The 21,206-nt window shown below is 44.2% G+C and overlaps 1 protein-coding gene across 2 annotated transcripts in view; it reads left to right on the plus strand.

Annotated features, from left to right (window-relative positions):
* Positions 1-314: 314 nt before the first annotated feature.
* The window catches only part of gtf2ird1 (GTF2I repeat domain containing 1), a 25,958-nt gene continuing 5,066 nt past the window's right edge, over positions 315-21,206 (plus strand). For both annotated transcript variants that reach the window (XM_034605596.1, XM_034605597.1), the window contains exons 1-16: positions 315-625; positions 6,304-6,424; positions 6,791-6,932; positions 8,878-9,054; positions 9,149-9,332; positions 10,464-10,780; positions 11,407-11,502; positions 12,064-12,147; positions 12,818-13,001; positions 14,637-14,662; positions 15,177-15,303; positions 16,403-16,446; positions 16,692-16,772; positions 17,610-17,753; positions 19,506-19,559; positions 20,628-20,708. In XM_034605596.1, the coding sequence (XP_034461487.1) occupies positions 6,308-6,424; positions 6,791-6,932; positions 8,878-9,054; positions 9,149-9,332; positions 10,464-10,780; positions 11,407-11,502; positions 12,064-12,147; positions 12,818-13,001; positions 14,637-14,662; positions 15,177-15,303; positions 16,403-16,446; positions 16,692-16,772; positions 17,610-17,753; positions 19,506-19,559; positions 20,628-20,708 (1,858 nt within the window). In that variant the 5' untranslated portion in view covers positions 315-625; positions 6,304-6,307. The remainder of the gene's footprint in view (positions 626-6,303; positions 6,425-6,790; positions 6,933-8,877; positions 9,055-9,148; positions 9,333-10,463; positions 10,781-11,406; positions 11,503-12,063; positions 12,148-12,817; positions 13,002-14,636; positions 14,663-15,176; positions 15,304-16,402; positions 16,447-16,691; positions 16,773-17,609; positions 17,754-19,505; positions 19,560-20,627; positions 20,709-21,206) is intronic.

Raw genomic sequence — 21,206 nt, forward strand, 5'->3', positions numbered from 1 at the left:
CGACATATGGAGTACTTCAATCTAAATCACATGATGCAGACATATATACAATTTAATCACATTATAACATTTAATTGGAGTTTTTTCAATCCTTTAAATAATTAACAGTTTCATTCCTTTCATGTAGAACCGAGGGATGTGTCATAGAAACAAAGTGGTGGGGGTGGAAGTTGCAGCAAAGTGATTTACCAACATTAACAAACTACATAAATAAATCTATATTTTCTAATCATGCACGTCCCCCCACCCCACCCCCCCCACCCCCCCGTCCCCCCCCTGAGCTCCTCTTATCCAGAGGTTAATCCCGCGAGCGGATCGCAGCCAATAGATGCTGTCGTTGAGTTGGGGTTGGGATTAGCAGGAGGCGAATGAGTTTCAATTTTACTGGATTACAGAACAAAGAGAGGGGGACAGGGACCGAGCGCCGTTAAAGGGGCAAAAGAGACACAAACTGGGGGTAAAGACAGGCGCTCATACGGTCCCAGCCCGCGGTCCAGATGTGGAGGATTACGAGGTTTTAGCGGACACGTCGCGGGAAATCGCGGGTGATGGATTAAAACCAGGGGGGAATAAAACCTATTCCGGGATTGGCGACGGCAACAAGGCTATTTAATCGCTAATTGAGGTGAGATTTCTTTCGCGTGTTTCCATGTCGGCGGACACGCGTGTTGTGTGTGTGTGTGTGTGCGCGTGTTTCTCTCCCCCCCACCCCCCGTGGGGTCGCGTCTCGGCTCGGGTCGCGAATTACAGATTATAACCTGGTTTCTGCGACCGGGGGAGGGAGATGAAAGGAAAAGTGCTAACGCTAAGCTAGCTCTCGCAGCGCAGCGCAGCTAACGAGGCTAGTTAGCTAGCGTAATGTGACAGCTAATTAGCCGAGCGGGTTTATTAGCCTAATTTAACGCGAACAACACCGGGGACGGGACCGTTAGCTCGCGGTGCTCATCCACCGGGGGGGACTCCCGACTGTAGCCGGGGGGAGAGCAGCGTTAGCCCGGTGTTTATTATCTGGACACAGCGTCCGCTTGATGGCTAATTTATCCCCCCCCCTCCACCCCCCCCACCCTCCATACATCGCTACGGGGTTAACGGCTAGGACAACAATAGCCAGCTAGCTTGCGTTAACGACCGGGAGAAGCTGCACACGTTGAAAGTGCACGAAACAACGAGGACACATCACAACACAACCGCGCAGCGTGGCGGAGCTAATCACCACAACCGCCGTGTTATAACGGGTTGTAAACAATTAGCTGGGAGGGGGACCGTGCTAATGCTACGTGTGTTATCAAAGTAGCACACAGGGGCTGCGTTTCTCGTAAATGAGCCTTGATGGGAGAGATAAAGTTTGTGTGTTCGTGCGTGCGTGCGTGCGTGTGGTTGTGTGTGTGTGTGTGTGCTCAGCTGTCTGGGTTTGTGCTGGAGAACAGGACGAGTTTTTTTTAAAGAACACAAACCAGCTGAGGGGAATCAAACTTTCTGAGCAGATTGAATCCACAAGACCCAGAAAGACCCAGAGAGTCCACACATGTGTTCGATTCCCTCTGGAGGGACAGATTTATTATGATGATAACTTAATTTAAAACTCTACTGCACGAGGGCAAAGTGAAAACAGGACAGGTCGTGAAATCACAGCAAGCATGAAGGAATCACAAACGTTATAATAACTTTATTTCATTTAGGGAATAACTTTATAGAGCACTTTTCAAACTCTTTAAGTTACAAAGCGCTTCACAAGGGCGGGGGAAGGAAAACAAGACAGGTCATAAAATCATGAGCAAGGCAAAATATCAAGGAATCACAAATGTTATAACAACTTTATTTCATTTATGATAACTTTATTCTCAAAATCTAACTAACAATTTAAATGATTGTCCCAGATCACCTAAAGCACGCTGTGGCACATTATCAATCAGATTTAATAAAGTGGGACAACTAAATAAAACCAAAACACATTCTCAACATTTGCTTGAATACATCACAAACATAATCCGACAACATTTGGGAACATTGTCTAGTTTATGACGGATTTATATCCTGAACAGAATCGTGTGACATTGACCTTGTCATGTCATTCCAAAGGGGGGGGGGGGGCCTTCTGATTGACACTTACCCCGCCCCCTTCTGTGACATCACCCCCATGATATCCATGCTAACCTGTAGGAAAAGTCCTGTTGACTAGATTACTACCCAATGTCCCAGATTACCCACATTCACCATAATGTGTCTTTGCTTATTCCAAGTATGACTTTATTCAGGTCTTCAGAAAATGCTGTTTACATGTCAGTGTCTTATTCAGACTGTTGTTGTCTTCAGGTTAATATTGTAGTATTGTTGTCCATGTAAACATGTCTAGTGCCCTGTGTGGATTTTATGACGCCAGTTTTGAAAGTACAGTGCAAATCAAAAACAGACCAGTACACACGGTACAAAAGGTACAACAGAACACTGAGTAGTTCATACCTGTACAGAATATTTGCTCATGATGTGTAACTGTGTAACTAAAAAGATTGTGACGTCGTTGCGGTAATGCTGAGGCGCCACACCTGACTTGCTGCGAGTGGTTACAGGTGTGTTGCTTTCAAACCACTGAAACCACTCTCCTATATTTAGTTACCAGACTGATGCACATTACATTTATTCCAGGAGGAAGAAAGAAAACCCACGGTTTAGTAAGAGTTTAGCACAAAACGTTTGTCTCAGGGCTCTGTGTACTGACGCAGGTATGCTCCCTTATCTACCATAGTTAAACCTAATGGGCCTGGTAGGAACAGCACTTCCACTGACATCTCCCTGGTCCATCTATTAGATTTGTTGCTCTGGTCATGGCAGGACAAGCTGCACCTACATCATCAGAGCCCCAACGGCACAGTGCCCATTAAAGCCAGTTGTGTGGCACTTAGAAGAATAACCCAAGCACTAACAGCCTCGTAAACAATACGGACATATAAACATGTTTCACATGGCTTTTCTTGGCTGAATCCAAATGGAAAATGTAGCGGGTTGTGTCCGCCAACACGTAAAAGCAGTCAAAAAGAAAGATGTGTATCCTTGAGGTCCAACAAGCTGTGTTGAATGTTTTAGCTTTCTTAAAAATAGCAGTGACATTTCTTGGCTTGTTACGACTACCTGTGTGGTGCAGTGTGGAAATCATTGACAGGAATGTGTAACGCTTCACCCACACGGTCTCTGCATCCACCAAACAGGAATCTGCACATACACACATTCCTCCTAAGAGATGTAATGATAATTTATAATCACGTGGTAAAGACAAACAGAGCGAAGCCAATTACGTTACCTGAAGATCACGACCTCGCCCGGTTTTAGTTTCACTCAGCCCAACTTCAACCTGTGCAGACGTCTGATTGGCCACAACCTGTGGAACCCATATATCTGTGATGCTGACCTTGTGTGCGTTACCACATTATTACATCTACAAACCTATTTACTCACGTGTATATACATGTCCACAAACATAACAGGACTTCATGTATAGGTTCATTTGATTTATTACAAGTGTGTGAGTATGTGCACAGAACACCTGAGTGACGCATCCTGTCTGCAGCGGAGACAGAAAGGTTTCTCCACCTGGAACACAGATGTGTGAGTGACAGGTGTCACACGTCGCACCATGACTGACGACCCAGCAGCTTTGACTATGACAAGAGTCAGAGATTTATGACTTATTTATAATCAAATTAACATTTCAAGTTTAAATACTTGAATGAAAAACCTTTATTGCGGATGTGAAGAAACCCATGTGGTCACATTTTGACCTTTTAAAAAAACAGTTCCTGACTTTTATGTCAACATTAAAACGTCCCTGTCACCTTGAGTGACTCCTGTAGATATCGACCTTTGTCTGTAATAAGCTTAATCGCATTACAGCCTCTTTTGGGTTTTCTTGAGCAGGTTCTGAGCAAAATTAAATACATTTTAAAGGTTAACTTCAAACGACACTCGGCCAAATGTTTGTGATTGTGTTTGCAATCAAGTTATTTTTGACCAACTCTTTCCTGAAGCCAGACGTAAAAGGACAAAGTCCACGATGTTAAAGATGTTACGACACCTGATAACAACGTTTGCTGTCTGACTTTTTTTTTGGCGTCAGAGAATTAAGTTGTTTTTTAGACCTGAACTCTGGAAACTGTCCAGAAAAATTTAAGTTGGGACATTTCCCTGAGTTTTCCTTCCACATGTGAAGAGGCAGCAGGAGATTGTCCAGGTCAGACGTGTTCACAACAACAGGAAAATGTGGAGAACATTCAGACGAGGGGTGGCGTCAGGGTAAATCACACAGGAAGCAGGACATGACGTATAAACTCTGCTGTGGAAGGCTCAGTGCTTTGTGTTTACAGCTCATCGACAGCGGCATCGGCCCTTATCGTTAACAGCTCTGGAATCTTGTCTTCCTAAGTGTGTATTTACTTTGGGGGGGGGGGGCTTCAGGAAAAGTCCAGAGCAACTGACTCGAACTTTTGCGTTTTCACATACAGCCCCTACGGAAAACTTCAGGAAAATGTGCAGACTTCATCACAGGTCTGAAAGCAGCTTAAGTGATTCTTCCTTGAAGTGACAGTGAATGAAGTTGAAGTGTCCACGTCCACTGTCAGCCTTCATTACAGACTCTTTTGTGTCCTTTATTTATTAACCTAGTTCCACAGTGAACGGTTAAATATTCACCGTAACAGCGGCACTGACATTATACGCTGGAGCTTCCCCTCTCAAAGCAGTTGACATGGCGTTATCCTTGAGCCTGCGCTTATCCCAACCTTTCTCCTCCTCGCTGCTACTTCCTTTTCCTCTTTAAAATATGTGAGGGAAACAGGCCATCTATTTTGAGGCCGTAATAATTTAGAAGGGGTGGGGAGGAGGGGGGGGCTGATGTTTGCTGTGGCCTCAGGGGAGGCAGATTTAGACGGCCAATAGACTTGGCACGTTCAGACTGGTGCAGCTGAACCCCACCACACCCACCCACCCCCTCTCTCTCTCTCTCTCTCTCTCTCTCTCTCTCTCTCTCTCTCTCTCTCTCTCTCTCTCTCTCTCTCTCTCTCTCCCTCTCTCTCCCTCTCCCTCTCTCTCTCTTCCCTCTCTCTCTCTCTGTCTGTCTATCTCTGTCCTCTCTCTATTGAGTCAGTGGTCCGGGTTTGCCAGAGGCTAGTATAATGGTTCCCAGTGTCTGGAGAGATTAAAGGCCAGAGCTGCATTGTTCAAATGCCCCGAGATTAGTTTCCAAGGAGACGGGTTTCAGTTGCCATGAGAACATAGTGCCTGGCTTTAGCCGAGCAGTTTATTTTTTTTTATTTCATTAGCAATTCCTATCTGTTTGCCTGTTTGCTTTTATTTACATTCTCTAGCTTTTCATCTGGACTTCACGTAGCGTCACGGCTCTGTACCTGCAGTGGTCGTGGAAAGTTGAGGACGTATCTTCTGACCGTATCTATTCTTCCAGCTGCTCCACGTGTCCTGAGGAGACTGAAGTATAAATGGGTTCATGTGATATCATGTGAGCGCTCTAATTAGCCCCAGTTGACAACTTGAGGCAAACCAGAAGTTGCTGATTTCTGATAGATTCTGCTGTTGGTCATGCTCGTGGTGTGGCTAAAGGGAGGTTGTTGGCTGGTCCAGCGCTGCTTTCATTGGAGGGGGAAAGCTATGAATATGATATGCAAGGTCCCCAGAGGATGAATCATACCAATTTTGGTGAGTCACTGGGAGTCTGTGTAGTAGTGAAGCCCACGTTGTTGAGGTCAGTTGTCAATCACGACATTTCACCAGGTTTTAATAGCGTCAAATAACTAAATAAAACCAAACTTATCAGTAAAACATCTGGTTTTGTGTTAAAGTCCCCGACAACGTTTGGATGGAATTTCATGACATTTGGTTTAAAAAATTCATGATCCCCCTCAGGATGAATTTCAATAACTTTTGGTAATCCCCTTATTTTTTTCTACAGCCATCATCAGGTTAAAAATCTATTGTTATGACCAATGTACCTGCAAACTAATGATCCTCAGCTCTACTTTGTGTTTCAAGCTAATTAGTACAAAGTCTTTTGAGCATCATCTCATTAGAATTAATTGGAGACTGAATGAAATAAGCATGCAAGGTGAGGGAGGAGCCTCTAGTATCAGATGGATGCACAGAATGCATGTTTCCATTTGCGTAAAGTCAAAACAAATGATGTCAGGAGGTGCTGCTTTGAATGTGCGTGTGTACATGAGTGCACGAATGTAACACATGCAGGGTTTTGTCGGCACCGCACCGTGGTCATCTGCCTTAACTGTGTTCATCTGTCCCCTGCAGAGGCATGGCTCAGATGAGGAAGCTGGCATGCGACAGCATCAGGGCGAGCGCCCGGGGCGAGCCGCTGGTGTCGGCCCGACAGGAGATCCTCACCAGCCTGGTGTCTGCCCTGGACTCAGTGGTACGTCCCCGAAGCCGCCTCACACAGCGTCCGCTCACTCTGCCTCTCTTCCTCTGTGGTGTCAACTTGATGAACTGCTCTTAGCAAATTAGTGTAAAAATCAAACCATAAAACATCTTAATAATCAGCTGCATTGCTTTTCAGAATCTGAATATTTTTTTTGTTTATGTCACTATGCACTCGAACACCAGAAATTGATGATATGTGAAACTGTGGGATCATAACTGAGAGCAGAATGAAGCATCTTTGAGAGTCAGAAAGCAGATCTTCTAGTAATCAATTTACCTAATGAACTCTTGAGTTGCGCTCGAGTTTTTTTTCGTTAATTATTTCTGAGTAGATTAAGTCTGCGTTCTTGTTTTCCAGTGCATGGCGATGTCTAAGCTCAACGCTGAGGTGGCGTGTGTCACCGTGCACGAGGACAGCGTGATTGCCGTGGGCACAGAAAAGGGCAGAGTGTTCCTCAACTCCAGGAGGGAAATCCAAACAGACTTCTACAAGTTCTGCCGTAAGTTCCGCTCCGAACGGGGATTTCCACGATTCATTCTTGACGGAGCATCGATCCGTCTCATTACAGCGACAGATGCCAGACACTTACATAAAATGCACTCGTGTCAGGCGTGTCCCTGCAGGATTTAGCAGTCAGTGATCACAGAGACGCACATTCAACCAAAAGGCTTCAATAACAGCAGCTCGCACATTTGCTTGAAATCCGATTACTTCGAGATAAAATGATTGAATCCATAAACCATGGCAGTTTCACACATTCTGCTCCTTATCAGATAAAACAATATATCAACGAATCGTCCTGTCTCATCTTATTTTGAGGCTATTTTATGTGTTCAGTTTGCAAAATTACTGCCAGATCAATTCTCAAGACTCGAGCCAGAGACTCTGTTTGGAGGAGACAAGTTTAATTTAATGTGGCAGGTTTTACATTTTAGAGTTAACACTCAGCCAGTGCTCATGTTGTTATTTTATCTTTAAACTCTTTAAAATCTCTAAACTCAACCTCAGCTAGTCAATAAAACATATTAAATGATAAAAGTACTGAAATTGTGTTGTAAATTAAATAAATACACAATTCTGACATGTTTGTTCATCAAATTCAGCGAAATAAACACACAAAACAGATTAATCTAAAAGATTTCTGAATATAGAAACATGAACGACGTGCGTTTTGTCTGTCACTAACACCTTTCACCGCACAACAAAATAGAAAACTAGATAGAAAACAGAGGCCTTAGCTTTCGTCGGCGAAATTAAAACATGTTCTAACTATTATGGTTTTTATTTTAGATCGATTTGAACAGGATCATGCAAACAACAATCTCCCGCAGGCAGGTGAGGGAAGCCCCCCCCGTGGCGCCACCACCCATCGTTACCACACTTCGCACTGCATGTGAAGGTCATCCATAAATAGAAGTACAGAACTTAAGGAGCTCTCCATGTAATAACAATAACGACCCAATTTCCCAATTCTTACACATTCAAAATATAGCGGCGATGAACATTTTGAAGAAATTGCCTCACCTGTCGACCTTGAGCTTTCGGGTAAAACAGCAAATAACATCCCCGGATTGTTTCCCTGCTGCCTCCTCCACCACCACCAGTTTAAAAAGGCTGTGACCTCCCATTACACAGTTTAATGTTATCATCCCACGTATGAAAGGAGAAAAATTAGTTCACAGGCAACAGTAACTCCACCTTGCTTTTTGTTTTTGTGAAGAATAGAAATAAAACCTTTTGTTTTTCTGCGTTCAGCCTTCAAGCGTAACAAATGAGGAAGATTTGAACTAAGTGGCTTTATGTCTCCCACTTAATCACCAATTGTTGGAGACGCTCCCACATTTATCCAGACACCTTCCAAACAAGTCATTAATTTTATTAAAGACAGATTAAAGACAAACAAGTCATTAATTTTATATGGGCCTATTTTTCAAAAGGTGACACATTCATTACTTTAAAGAATAAGTCTCTCAATCATCTTGTTTCTGTGGAACCTTCAAAGTAAAGGCGCGGGCTGCTCTGTGCAATGCAAATACACAAGTCAGTTGCGGATGTTTTCTGGAACTTTTCCTACTAACTGGAGTAATACAAATGTCTCAGGATGAAGAAGATGAGCCACACATGTAAAAAAAAAAGGGGCAGACGAAGATGTCAACTTGGAAAGACGACGAGATTTGAGATCTTTTACCGTTAAGGGCCAACAGCCGACATTCTCAAAGAAGTAGCAGGGACTGTGATTTCCACAGCGGTATTGAAATGTCATGTCCTGCCTCCTGCTGCTCCACCCGTCGTCTGGATGTTTCAAACATTTTTCTGTTGTTGTGAACGTGTCTGACACAAACAATCTCCAGCTGCTTTCTTCACGTGTGCAGGAAAATCCTCAAAAAACACAATTTTTTACATGTCTGAAAACTTAAACTTAAACTTTTGTCTTTTGTCTTCAGGGGCGCCATGTCTGCAGAGTCTGACCACAGCGAATGCCCAAACCAAAGACCAGGACGCCGATCTCAGCAAACTGAGTAAAGACGGTGAACACGGGAAACCAAGAGCTCCATCAGACGCTCAGTCCAACATCTTTGTTCTGAGGAAGATGGTGGAGGAAGTCTTCACTGTGCTTTACAGTAAGGAGGAAACCAAACACTCTATGATTTCCTTTCTCTCTTACTCATAACATACCCGAAGCAGGGAGTAATTCTGCCTCGTGCCAATGTGCAGGTGAAGCCGTGGGAAAGAGCAGCCTGGTCCCTGTGCCTTATGAGTGGATCCAGAAGGACCCCGGCTCTGTGGTGGCCCACGGTCTGCCTGAAGGAGTCACACTGAAGAAGCCGTCGGAGTACGACATCAAGACACTGATGAAGATTCTGGAGCAGAGCCACAGGATCCAGTTCACGGTAAAACGGTGAGTCTGTGAAGCCGAACGTCCGCTGTCGGTTCTTCTGTTCTGAACAATATACTGCCTATGTCTTTGGATAACTGGCTTCTGTCTGAACACTTGTATCAGATTATGAAAGCAGATGTTTCACTTCTGACCGCTGCACAAGAACGAATGAAAAAAAGATGTTTGGCATTTTGGGGTTTAAGCCTCTAATGTTTTCCAGAGACTCGTACTTGTGTTTGGCTGGAAGCACTTCGCTGTCTTCTCGTCCTCTGTAGTTTAATGGAAGAGGACAGACTGAAGTGTTTAAGTCCGGGTTAAACAGGGTTTTTAATTCAGCTGTGAATAAAACACTCTCTCAGGTTACGTGTCCGTCTCTTCAGAACATCTTTTCTTCATAACAACAGAGGCAATATTTAACAGGATTAGTGACAGATGCCGGACAAGAATCAGTTCTGTGTGTTTTAGTCAGCAGCAGCCACACAAGTAACAAAAAGGATGTTAATTATATGTATTAATAGAAATACCATAAACAATAGTTTTAATATTAAATGTGAAACATCGAAATCAGGGAGACTCATGTTGTATGAGAGGAACAGCGTAACGCTATGATTGACCATCTGTGCGTTTCTGTGTAAATAGCCACAAATATTTGTGTGCTTAGTCTTTCTGCATCTTGGAAGCAATGTGCTGCAGAAATTCTTTTCTCGGTATCGTGCAGGATGCAAGTTTGACAGGGAACGAGGTAAAAGTAACCACGGTAACATTATCTCTTGTCTCCACGGGGAGCGTGTTGTGCTTCCCGCTTCTGACACGTTGGTTTCCGGCACGTTCGTGACTTCAAACCTGACTCAGCGGCAGGAGAAATAGACTAACTCGTCAACTGGTAATGGAAAAGGAGTCTACCCAGATTAAATAGAAGTGGAGACATGTCGTCCATCTTAATTTACAGTTAGAGTTTCTTTTGCCGCAGCAGATGCAGCGTAAGCCAGGAGAAGCTTGGCAGGTGATTACAGTTGGCAAACAAAAAGCTTGATGTCAAGCTGTGATGTTTTTAACCTTTCAAACGCATCAAACATTCAGATTAAGATCGAGTGGAACCTTGAGGCAGAATTTATTCTTGTCTTGATCCTGATTTCTTCGTCTCGTGCTCAGGCCGGCAGAAGATTTGTCTCGAGAAGCCAAGTCCAGCACCGATGTCAATCACAACACTTCCACCGCCGCCACCATGACGCCAAGCAGCCACGGCGCAGGGAAGACCACCGCCCCGGTAGCCCCGTCATCAAGTCCCGCCACTTCCAGCAACTCTGTCCTGTCGGACTTCCTGTACGGCATGCCCATGTCCTCCAAACCCCACCCAGACAGCAAGCTGGACTTCAAACCCTTGTCCCTCCTCAACCTGGGCAAGGACAGACTGGCCAACTGGACAGCGGGGACGGACAAGACATGTTCCAAGGACGGCACTAACAACGGTGAGGTGTGCGTGTGTGGACGGTTCCAACAATGGAACGTGGTCACGAGGCTCCCTGGGCATTTCCCATACATATCAATGATGTTCTCAGTGAATACTTGAAACAGTTTGAAACCGACAGATCTCGACTTTGAGCTTTTTCTCAGATCAAATCAGATTCTCTCTGAATATGAGCTAAAAATCTTAAGAGTAAGAAGAACAGTCTGTGTTTAAAGAGTCTGTCTCATCCCGAGCCTCCAGTGGTACATTTTCAGTCGTGGGGTTGAAGTCGGATTATTTTAGTACATATTCTTTCATTCAGAGCAGCTCTTTTATTGCACATTTCCCTTTTATACTCGTGTCTCTGAAGGAATCATTCAACTACCAACCACCAGCACTCTGATCCATTCACTTACCTGCGATTGAAATTCTAGAGAAGAAACCTAAACCTCTACAATGTAGTTAAACACACCCAATTCTATACTGTGGTAATTTTCCCATCTTTTCCAGTTAATTAACAACGTTAGTGAAGTAATTCTAAAAGCTGGAGAAACAATTTACTGAATGAGAGGATTTGCAAAAAGTGAAGATTTCTCTGTGAAACGATATTGAAGTGAATATATGAATAACTCAGCTTTGAACTTTCAGATGAGACAACACGACTACCTGGTGATCAAGGCCAGAGTCCTCCTGGTGTCCACATCTCCAAGAGGCTGCTCTTCTCTATCGTGCATGAGAAATCAGGTAAGTCTGAACCTATGACCAGAAAGATTCTCTATATTTGTACGGTTATATGAAGTTAGAGCAAATACAGTATAAGCGAGTAGCTGCGACCCAGTAGTGTGAACGCCAGTCGTACACATAGCTACAGAGATGTGTTTTAAAACTAATATGTAAACTATAACTTCCTGTGTCCGTCATTTCTAATTCAAACCACTTTAAAAGTTAAAATCCACTTACAGAGGACTCAGGGTTTTGTGTGTCGTTGTTTAATATCTTCTTCCTGTGTTGTTCCTCGTTCTGCTTGGATTTGTGGACTCGCACAGTAGCCGAGCGTTGTTTACTGAGCCGCGGCTGAACGTTACTAACCCTTCACCATTAAGGGCTAAGCTACTAAGATGTCAACAGTAATCCTTTAAGAAGATTGCACTCACTCCCAAGTTGACATTGAGAAGATGGAGACGATTAATTTCCAGATCTTTTAGCGCCACACTGGAGTAAAGCTCGTTTGAATGTTAATGCTCCGCTAAACTTTCCTCTTTACATAAAAGATGTATTGTTTCACTTCTCTCCTCTCTCCTGCAGAAAAATGGGACTCATTCATTCGGGAAACTGAAGACATCAACACGCTGAGAGAATGCGTTCAGATTCTGTTCAACAGTAGATACGGTAAGGAAAGCAGCTCTGTGCATTCTGGTTGTAGGGGGGACATTTGGGAGACGTTACCTCTGTCTCCTCGAGCGGGTCGTTCACACACGCTGATGATTCTATGGATGTTGATGGATCGGGGTCACTGCGTCAGCTTGATCATCTTTTCCTCAGTGATGCACACGACGCACATCTGTAACCACAGTGAACTGTTCAAATCTAAAAGAAGAAATGTCTGAGGAAGAAGAAAGAAGAGTTAAAGGAGACATATTCTGCTCATATTTAGGTTGATAATTATAATTTAATTACTTGAAAAGGTTCACATGCTGCAATGTTCTTAAAACACATGACTTTCCTCATTAGTGGGCGTGCAGCATCTTCAATTCAGGCTCCACCACCCCCCACCCCCATCCTGCAAATATGGTTACTTCTGATTTCATAAAACTAAGATGGCGTTGAACAAAATGTCAAACTTGAGGTTTAAAAAATCCGCAGTTCACAAACCAATGGGTGATGTCAAAGCGGAATATGTTTCCTTTAATCCTTTGACATATTTGCATTGTTTTGCGGCTGATTTGGAAGTATTCCAAAGGTACTGCTGTGTATTCATACTTTAATTAACCATATTCTACCAACAGCATCACACTGTGTGTCTATAATACCTGTTTGCTTCCTGTTCTCCCACCTGCAGCTGAGGCCCTGGGTCTGGATCACATGGTGCCTGTCCCCTACCGCAAAATAGCCTGCGACCCAGGCGCCGTGGAAATCATCGGCATCCCCGACCAGATCCCCTTCAAGAGACCCTGCACCTACGGAGTCCCCAAGCTCAAACGCATCCTGGACGAGCGCCACGGAATCCGCTTCATTGTCAAGCGGTGAGGAGTGATTTAAGAGCGCAATTACAGAGACAGAAATAGACTTTTTTTCAAAACGTCGTTGGAGCATGATATCCCCTTCCAGGCAGACGTAACTCTCCGGGATGCATTCGTAGCATTGTGCGTTTGTAATTTATATTTCAAGGGAACACATCGATGCACGCTTTCATGAAAGTCTAATCAAGTTTAATTCAGTCCCCGAGTGCAGGTCATGATCCAGCGCCACTCCGCCAAACCGCAGCAGCTACTTTTATTTGCGGAAGGGTTTTAATAAGAAGCGGAGCAGGGCCGATGCCATCTGTCTCTTAAACGTCTGCTTCCTCCCGCACGCTGACATCCCACCGACTGCTAAACCGTCTCCACCCGCTTCCCGAACGACTCCCCTGCCAGCGCGGCGCACTCACGGCCGCTCTCCCCCCCATTTGTTTAAGCTAATTCAAACGAGCCACCATGCCTTGTTTGAGATAACACATCTTTTTAACGAATCCTGCAGGCGGCTCATTAGTGTTAATACAATTAGGAAAGATTGAAAATGTGATTAATTCAGAATTACATCACACTCCCATTGTCATTGAGGGATGTTCCAGATGCAGGCCCTGATGTTCTCTTCTCGGCAGGTTCTCTCGATCGTGTTTTTAAACACACTGATCGCTGGTTCTAATGGTCTCCTGCTCTGATTGGATATATATAATAATAATGCTCTGCTGTTATATTATATCTCATGTTAGTGCCCTGTATTCACACGTTTCTGTTGCTTTACATCCTCCACGTCTCCACTCCCCCCCCCCCACTATCCAGAGGGGAAGTCAAAATCCGCCTGATATGAAATCCGCCATCTTGCACATTTGGAGTCTGTGCAGCAGCAGTCAGGGGCGGAGCCACAGTAGCAAAGTCCTGTCCCCGATACACATCCTCAACCAATCACGAGTCAGTTTCAGCTGTCAATCATGATGTTTCACCTCGTTTGTTTATCATCAAATAAGTTATTAAACCCAAACTTATCAGAAACGTGAACACTTGCACATCAGTGTGATAAGAAAATGACAGACACTGCAACTCCGGCTCCGAATGATGTTTTAATACAACAGGCGGATGTAGAGATGCATCGTCCATCTTTATTTACAGTCGGTGGTTTCGCCTCACGAGTGACGATAGAAACGATAAGAGCAGCTGGTGTTTGTGGTGGATTTGGAGTTTTCGACCCTGAAATCCTAAATTAGGTCATCTTGCTTTATTAAGATATTAAATAAATTATAAATGTGCAGCTGGAAGATTCAGAGGTTACGTTGTCATAAAAAAATGTTTTACAAATAGATGTAAATAAACAGGACTTAAGTAAAGACGTTCCTGAAGACAAATCACGCTAACAGCAGGACAACGTGCCAGACGTCTGGTGAATCCGTCCAGGAGCGTATCTCATCCACACGGTTATTTTTACAGGGATCCAGTGATAACAAAGGAGCGACTCAATTAGCTGATTGTTTAAAGAGCACGTAATGTGTGTAACGAGCTGTTAACGACATGTTCCTCCTCGTGTTGAGGTTTTGCATCATGGGGGTTTTATTTTTTCGCCCCGAGAGCTTGAACGCATTTTGAACTTGGTGACTAATGACCTACTTTTTCTTTATATTGCAGAATGTTTGATGAAAGGATTTTCACTGGTAAGAGACTGATTCATTTACTTTTTTTGTTTTAAAGCCATTTTCTCACGGCTCTGAGCTGTGATTCAGAAATGTATGAATTTCAAATTGGGCCCTTAAGTAATTCTGTGACTTCAATATTCATTCATAGCTGTTGTTCTAGTCATAGGTCTTAAATTTAATTTGTCATGGTCTTAAAAAGTCTTAAATATAACTTGTTGAAACCCTGTTTATACAAATTACTTTAAACCCTCAAAGATCACGAACAGAGCTACTTAAGTACAGCCTGAATTCTATGAAAATGAAAAATGATCTTTGTTTTCAAAGGGAGGTTCGGTATGTTTCCATGTGTGCTCTTGTGTAACCCCGGGCTTTTAGTTGAACCATACTTGTCGGTATCTTTACGTTTAATTACAGTAACTGTCAAACAGGAAAACTGCCCCGTCGAGTCTTTATTTAAACTCCACCGATGTTTCTAATCTAACGGGAGGCAGCGTTTGCTCACCTTCTTCTTCCCCCGTCTTGTTTGTTCAAGCTGCTGGAAAGATCGCGAGGGAGGAGGGAAAGCACGACCTGGGCTCCGCACCTGAAGACGGCTTCCCCGACCATCTGAGCATCCCCCCCTCCAGCACAGAGCTGGTCAGCAACCCCCTCAGCAGCAGGTCAGACGCAGGAGTCCACCACTGTTTATGAAATTGAGAATAAGAGACGGTGGCATGCAGCCAAGTGATATTGTATTTATAACCTACATCACTCGTAGTGCGGACCGAGTTAAACGGTTTAAATATGCTGCTCTACATAACTTTTTATTTACATTGCAGCCGTGACACAGGCTTTTATAAGAGTAATTTGAATTCACATCATTTAATTTGGCCTCATTTTAGTGCATTTTCTTCTTAATATCCATATGTAATAGGCCTGTAGCTTTATAGTACACCCACTGACTCATCATTCACATGTCTAATTAAAGTAAGTTACTCCCAGCACTTTATATCACAGTTGACATTCATCTATTCATACACATATTCACACAGAGCGTCTGTATCGAGCACTTTCGCTGATTTATTACAGTTTTCAGACATAAAAATGTCCTTAAAATTGGGTCTGGACATTTTTTTGCTGGAGTTTTCCTTTCACATAATAAAGAATGTACCCGGAGGTAAAATTCAGTCAGACGCGTTCCTAACAACAGGAAAGTGTCCGGAACATTCAGGGGGAGGGGGGACGTCTCGGTGGAGCAGCAGAGAGACGGGACCGGCTCTCAAACCTCTTCTTTACAAGTCGGTATCTTCCTCTTCTTCATCCTGAGATGTTCGTGTTCTTCCAGGTTTGAATCCGTCCACGTGTTAGAAAACGTCCTCGACACGTCCACTCGCTCGCTGGTCATTTTAACGGACATTTTCCTGCTGTTCTCTCACATGGACTCACTCTGACATTTTACTAGTGGGCTGCGGGAAGAGTTCTGGAAAATGTCCGGACTCGAGTGCATGTCTGAAAGCAGCTTATCACTCGTGCGTCTCACTCACACTCTGGCATCACAGACGTCGATGGGCGATTTGCGTCGTCATGCGGCATCGAGCAGCCTGAAATAAAACCACCAACCCTCTAGTTAGTGGACGACCCGCTCTACCCCCTAAGCCACAGCTGCCATAACCAGTTTCCTGTCTCTGAGCCATGTCTTGCCAGATAAAGAACATTTCTTCAATAAATCAGTTGTGCGTTTGGGGCAATCACCAACATGTGTTTCATTCCCCTTCACAGATCGACGAGTGCGTGTGTGAGTCCCCTGGCGGACTGTGAAGCAGGTATGTGCTTTACACAAACTCCTCTCCGTCTGAAGTAACGAAATATTTAAGCCCCCCGGGGGAACAAATGAAAGTTTTTAATGCCGTGTTAACACTCTCTGGAAATCTTTTAAAAGACTGTTTCGCAAGTCCATTCAGTTCAAACGCAAGCCTGTCGCCGACTTAAATCTGTTTAACGCAGCCGTAAAACACAAAGCCGCAGACTGATGGGAGCTCAGGCAGAATGAACTGTTGTATCTCCGCAGGCCCTTCAGGAGATTGCATTCCTTTGAAAAGGATTAAAACGGAGCCTCCAGATGGGGAAATAATTCAAGTAACAGTGCCAGGTAAGTCAGCGCACACTCAGCAGCCCTTCACTCGGAGACACTTCACTTCTTCCAGCCAAAGCAGAGGTGGTTTTTCATAGATTATCGCTGATATATCCCGTGTTTGTGATACGGAGTCAAAACATAGAACTACCGTCTGTCTTCAGATGTCAGCAGCAGCTTTACGACGTGGTTTTACTCTGCTAGCGTCTGCTGCTGCTGCCTCTTCTCCAGCTTCACTGTCGGCTCTGTAGCATCCGAACACTGCACAACATCTGCTCCTATTCGTCGACACTGAGAGATCGATGCCACAGAGAAGACAGTTTGGTCTTCTCTGTTAAATGTGTCGTCTCGTGTGCTTGAACGTTTTCTGACGGCAGCAACACCGACTGTTTTTTACTGTTTTATTGCTTTTTGATGTGGTAAAGCAAACAACGTTTAGGGAAGTGGACGTGAGCTTGTTTTTTCCTGATCCTCTTTGCAGTTTTTACATGTTAAAAGTGTTATCAGTTTTTTCTCGCCCTCGTCGACAGTTAATTACAGAGGAAGTTGCACCTTGTTCAGATTATTGAGGTGAATAGTGAATTTGGGAGAAACAAATATAATTTAATTTGATTTGATCCATCAAAAAAAGTAAAATACACTGGTTGTAAACACTTATTTTAAAACTATATAAAACTACAGTGTTTTCATTCTGATGTACATACCTGGAATGGACTCATTGCTGTCCCTTGTGGAGAGTGGGAGGAATAACACCCCTACAACAGAAGTTCTGCAGATTATTCCATCATTATATTCATTTATATTCATTCTCCAAGGGAAATTAAATTAAAAACAACCAAACCATTGTTCCTCCAGATGCTGGTACGAGTGGGGAGGAGCCCAGCGAGCCTGTGGCCGAGCCTGTCCCGGCGGCAGCGTGTCCAGCCACAGCCTCGCCCTCCGCTCACCCGGCCCCCCCTGCTCCCGCGGCTCCCCATCACCCGCCGGAAAATCACACAGGTAACGTCAGCCACCTCCATTTCATCTACATCCTTCTCACCGCAGCCCCCCCCCCCCGGAATGCCAGCTCACTGTGCCGCCCCGGCGTCCACCACTGACACCTCACCACACTCTGGCCCCCTGTAGGCCGCTAAATAAGCTGCAGCACGTATGAAACCACTTTTTCTCAGATACTTTATCTTCCACGTTCCCACTTCCCCACGACCAAACCCCCCCCCCCCCCCCCCCCCCTGCCCCCCTGCCCCTAATAGACACAACCCCCAGCCCTACAAAATCCCACTTACCCAATTCTGACCCACTGTAGCTTTTCCCCTCCTCCCTTATAAACACTCTCGTCTGTGAAGGGCACCGTGCATCAACTCTCTCTTTATCATCAGAAACTGAATTTCTCTGCTAACTTCTTATCAGAGACGTTTATCCAAACTGACGCACTGTGCTCGTCTGCAGATTGTGAGTGACATTCATCCTCTAGTTCTGCCCCGAGAAGTTAGTGTGTTAGAAAAACAGAGATTCCTGTGAAAACAAACCCGGCTTCACCTAACACTGACCCGCCTGTAGACTGAAGCCCCTCCCACCTGTAGAGTCAGGTGACCAGGAAGCTCTGAGTAGACGCCGCTCTCTCTTCCAACCGCTCGTTTGCCAAATTGGGATTAAAGTTAAAGGGAACTTCCTCGTACCGAGCTCGTTAACCCAGAGCCGATTGATCGATTGACCAAGAAGAATTGTCCCATATGAGCCTTTAAAAGGCATATCAGGATATAAAGAAGAATAAGAATAGAATAAACAATGCAGGAAAGATGTGCATTTATTTTTAACACCTGATGGTGGTGTCACACCGACGCTGCGGAGGGGGGAGCGGTCTACTCAATGTGATCCTGGCCGTAGCGAACACTTCTTTCAAGAGGCGTTTTGTTTTGTTTTGTTTTATTTTATTTGATTGTTCCGTGTTTTAAGTTTTCTTTTCTTTCACAAATGACCCCTAAAGGAACGACACTCGAGGTAAGTGCAGCGAATGTCACATCCTTGTTTTATTGGCTGTTGCAGCTTCTGACACTTTTTAATTAAAACTCTGCTCCAGTGAAACAAGGCGACTCAGCAGAAGTGAGGTTTAGTTAATAAAGTGTCAAAGTGTGTGATGCCTGAGTTGTAACTGTACTGTATATATAATAATATATATATATATATATAAACTATAATGTTAGATTCTTGCAGAATATTACAGTTGATCTCGGGTGTTACCAAATTGAGTTTAGTGCAATTAACCATATTAAACTTTTGTATAATTAAGCATTAGACTAAAAATAAACAATTTTTAAACTTTGACATCTTTGGTTAATTTTTCATTTGCTTGGAATCGTTCAAACAGCTTTTGTAAAATTATAATTGAATGTGATTACACAGGAGGTTTATTATATAATTACACTGAAAGATGATGGATGATAGTTTCACTGCAGCTGTTTACTGAAGTAAACTTATTTATATTGCTTGTTAATTTGTTCTTCTCCTGTTTAAACAACTGGACAAATTGTATTTAAGAGTAAATGTTGTTGTTTCTGCTGTTTTAATCAAAGTGGGACCAAACCTCACTTTCCACACACTTCACTCACAATGAAGGATATTTAAACAAAAGGTTTTTTCTTCAGCTCAGTTCATTTGTTAAACCATCAAGTCATTAACGACATCGCATCTTTGAATTATCTGTCGTAGAAATGTTTTCAAAGCAGCTGCTCATGTTTTTCTCGCTTCTTGCAGCTGAAGCTCTTTCACCGGGCGCGGCCTCCCAGAGCGTCAGAAGATCCTCTGAAGGTAAAGTGGAAGAAAATACACATTTCATCAGACCACCGAGGAATTATCTGTAGTATTGTTTGCTAAATTAAGTGTTTTATTATTGGGTATAACATTAGCTGCTTTCAGACCTGCACTGAACTCTGGACATTTTCTGGAACTCGTCTGGAAAATGTCCAGAAAATTCACAGCGGGCGAGTGGACGTGACGAAGGACACAAATATGTCAGGATGAAAAAGAGGAGCCGTACTCGAAGAGGACAAAGACGTCAACTTGGAAAGACGATGCGATTTGAGAGCTTTCGGTGTCGATGTGCGATAAACCAAAGCAGAATTTCTACGTCACGTCCGGCCTCTTTCACGCTCCGACCTTCGCCTGAATGTTCCAGACATTTTCCCCGTTGTTGTGAACGAGTCTGACCCGAAAAAGACCTCCTGCTGTGTTTCTTCATATGTGAAACACGAGGAAAGTTCCAGAGTTCACGTTCTGAAAACCGTTTTTGGTTCCAGACTGGAATAAAAACACAGCAGCTGCACAACGGCCTCCTCCAGCTGTGGCCCTGGCTCCACGACAGCAGCCCTTAGACGTCCGATCCGCACACTTCCCTCTGAAGTGATGAATTACATATAAACAGTTTCTCTGAACTTCCCATATTTAGCAACAGAGACTTGAGAGAGTTCACCGTGACATCAGCATGCAGTTATGATAATTCTCTGTTTTATGGTCAAAGTGTTTTTCTTTTACTTCAGGTGCAGTAAAGTTGATTCGTGGCTTTTAATCACGTCCACCTCGATAATCACTTCCAGCTGTTTCTCCGCCCCCGTCGGTGAACTCGTGCCGTCTTTCCTCCGCGCCTCCATTTGTTATGTTCCCCGGTGATAAATACACAGCGCGGCCAGTTTGTCTTCACCAGGTCAGCGTAGGACAGGGAGCATTTATCAGAATAAAGCTGGCAGGGGGGGGGGGGACACAGTGGGAATGTTCCCTCGGGTGAGGAGACCCCCGCTAACCGAGCTGCCCTCCTGTAATGATTCTCCTCTGACGTTCGCGGTGTAAATGTTTTGGCCGTTTTCCCTGTGACACACTCAGCTGGGAGTCTGGTGGAGGACATCGGTGAAATGATTCTTCAGCTCCGGAGACAAGTGGAGAGCCTCTTCGGCATGAAGTACGGTAAGCGACCGGTGGTGCTGGAGCTTTGCCGTCACACACGCAGGAGGGTGGGAGGTGGTGTCGGGCCCATTCATGTTTCAGTAAGAGTTTGATCTGCACATGTTCGAACACTTCACCGACGCACAGAGATTAAAAAGGTCGAGCTTTTAAAGCCTGTTTGAATATTAATATCCTAACATTTAAGCCTTTTAAATTATTTAACATGTTGGAATTAGTCTGTCGGTTGACGGGCAAATTGGAGGGGGGGGAGAAAGTTAAACTCAATTTCACATCAGAGGAGTTTTTAGCCTCAGTGCGAATCACCAGTGAACATTGATGCTGGTGCACGAGTGTGAAACAACATCAGGGAACAAACCATTAGTGTTTCTGTGGCTCCGTGCCGGCTGCAGGAATTTATGTTTCCAGGTTTCCGTCCAATTCTTGTGAACACGATATCTCAGGACTCAATTATTAACTGATGAATAATTTTGAGGGTCAAAGGTCAATGTGAACACGTCG

Source organism: Hippoglossus hippoglossus, chromosome 14 (assembly GCF_009819705.1).
Source record: "Hippoglossus hippoglossus isolate fHipHip1 chromosome 14, fHipHip1.pri, whole genome shotgun sequence".
NCBI lineage: Eukaryota > Metazoa > Chordata > Actinopteri > Pleuronectiformes > Pleuronectidae > Hippoglossus > Hippoglossus hippoglossus.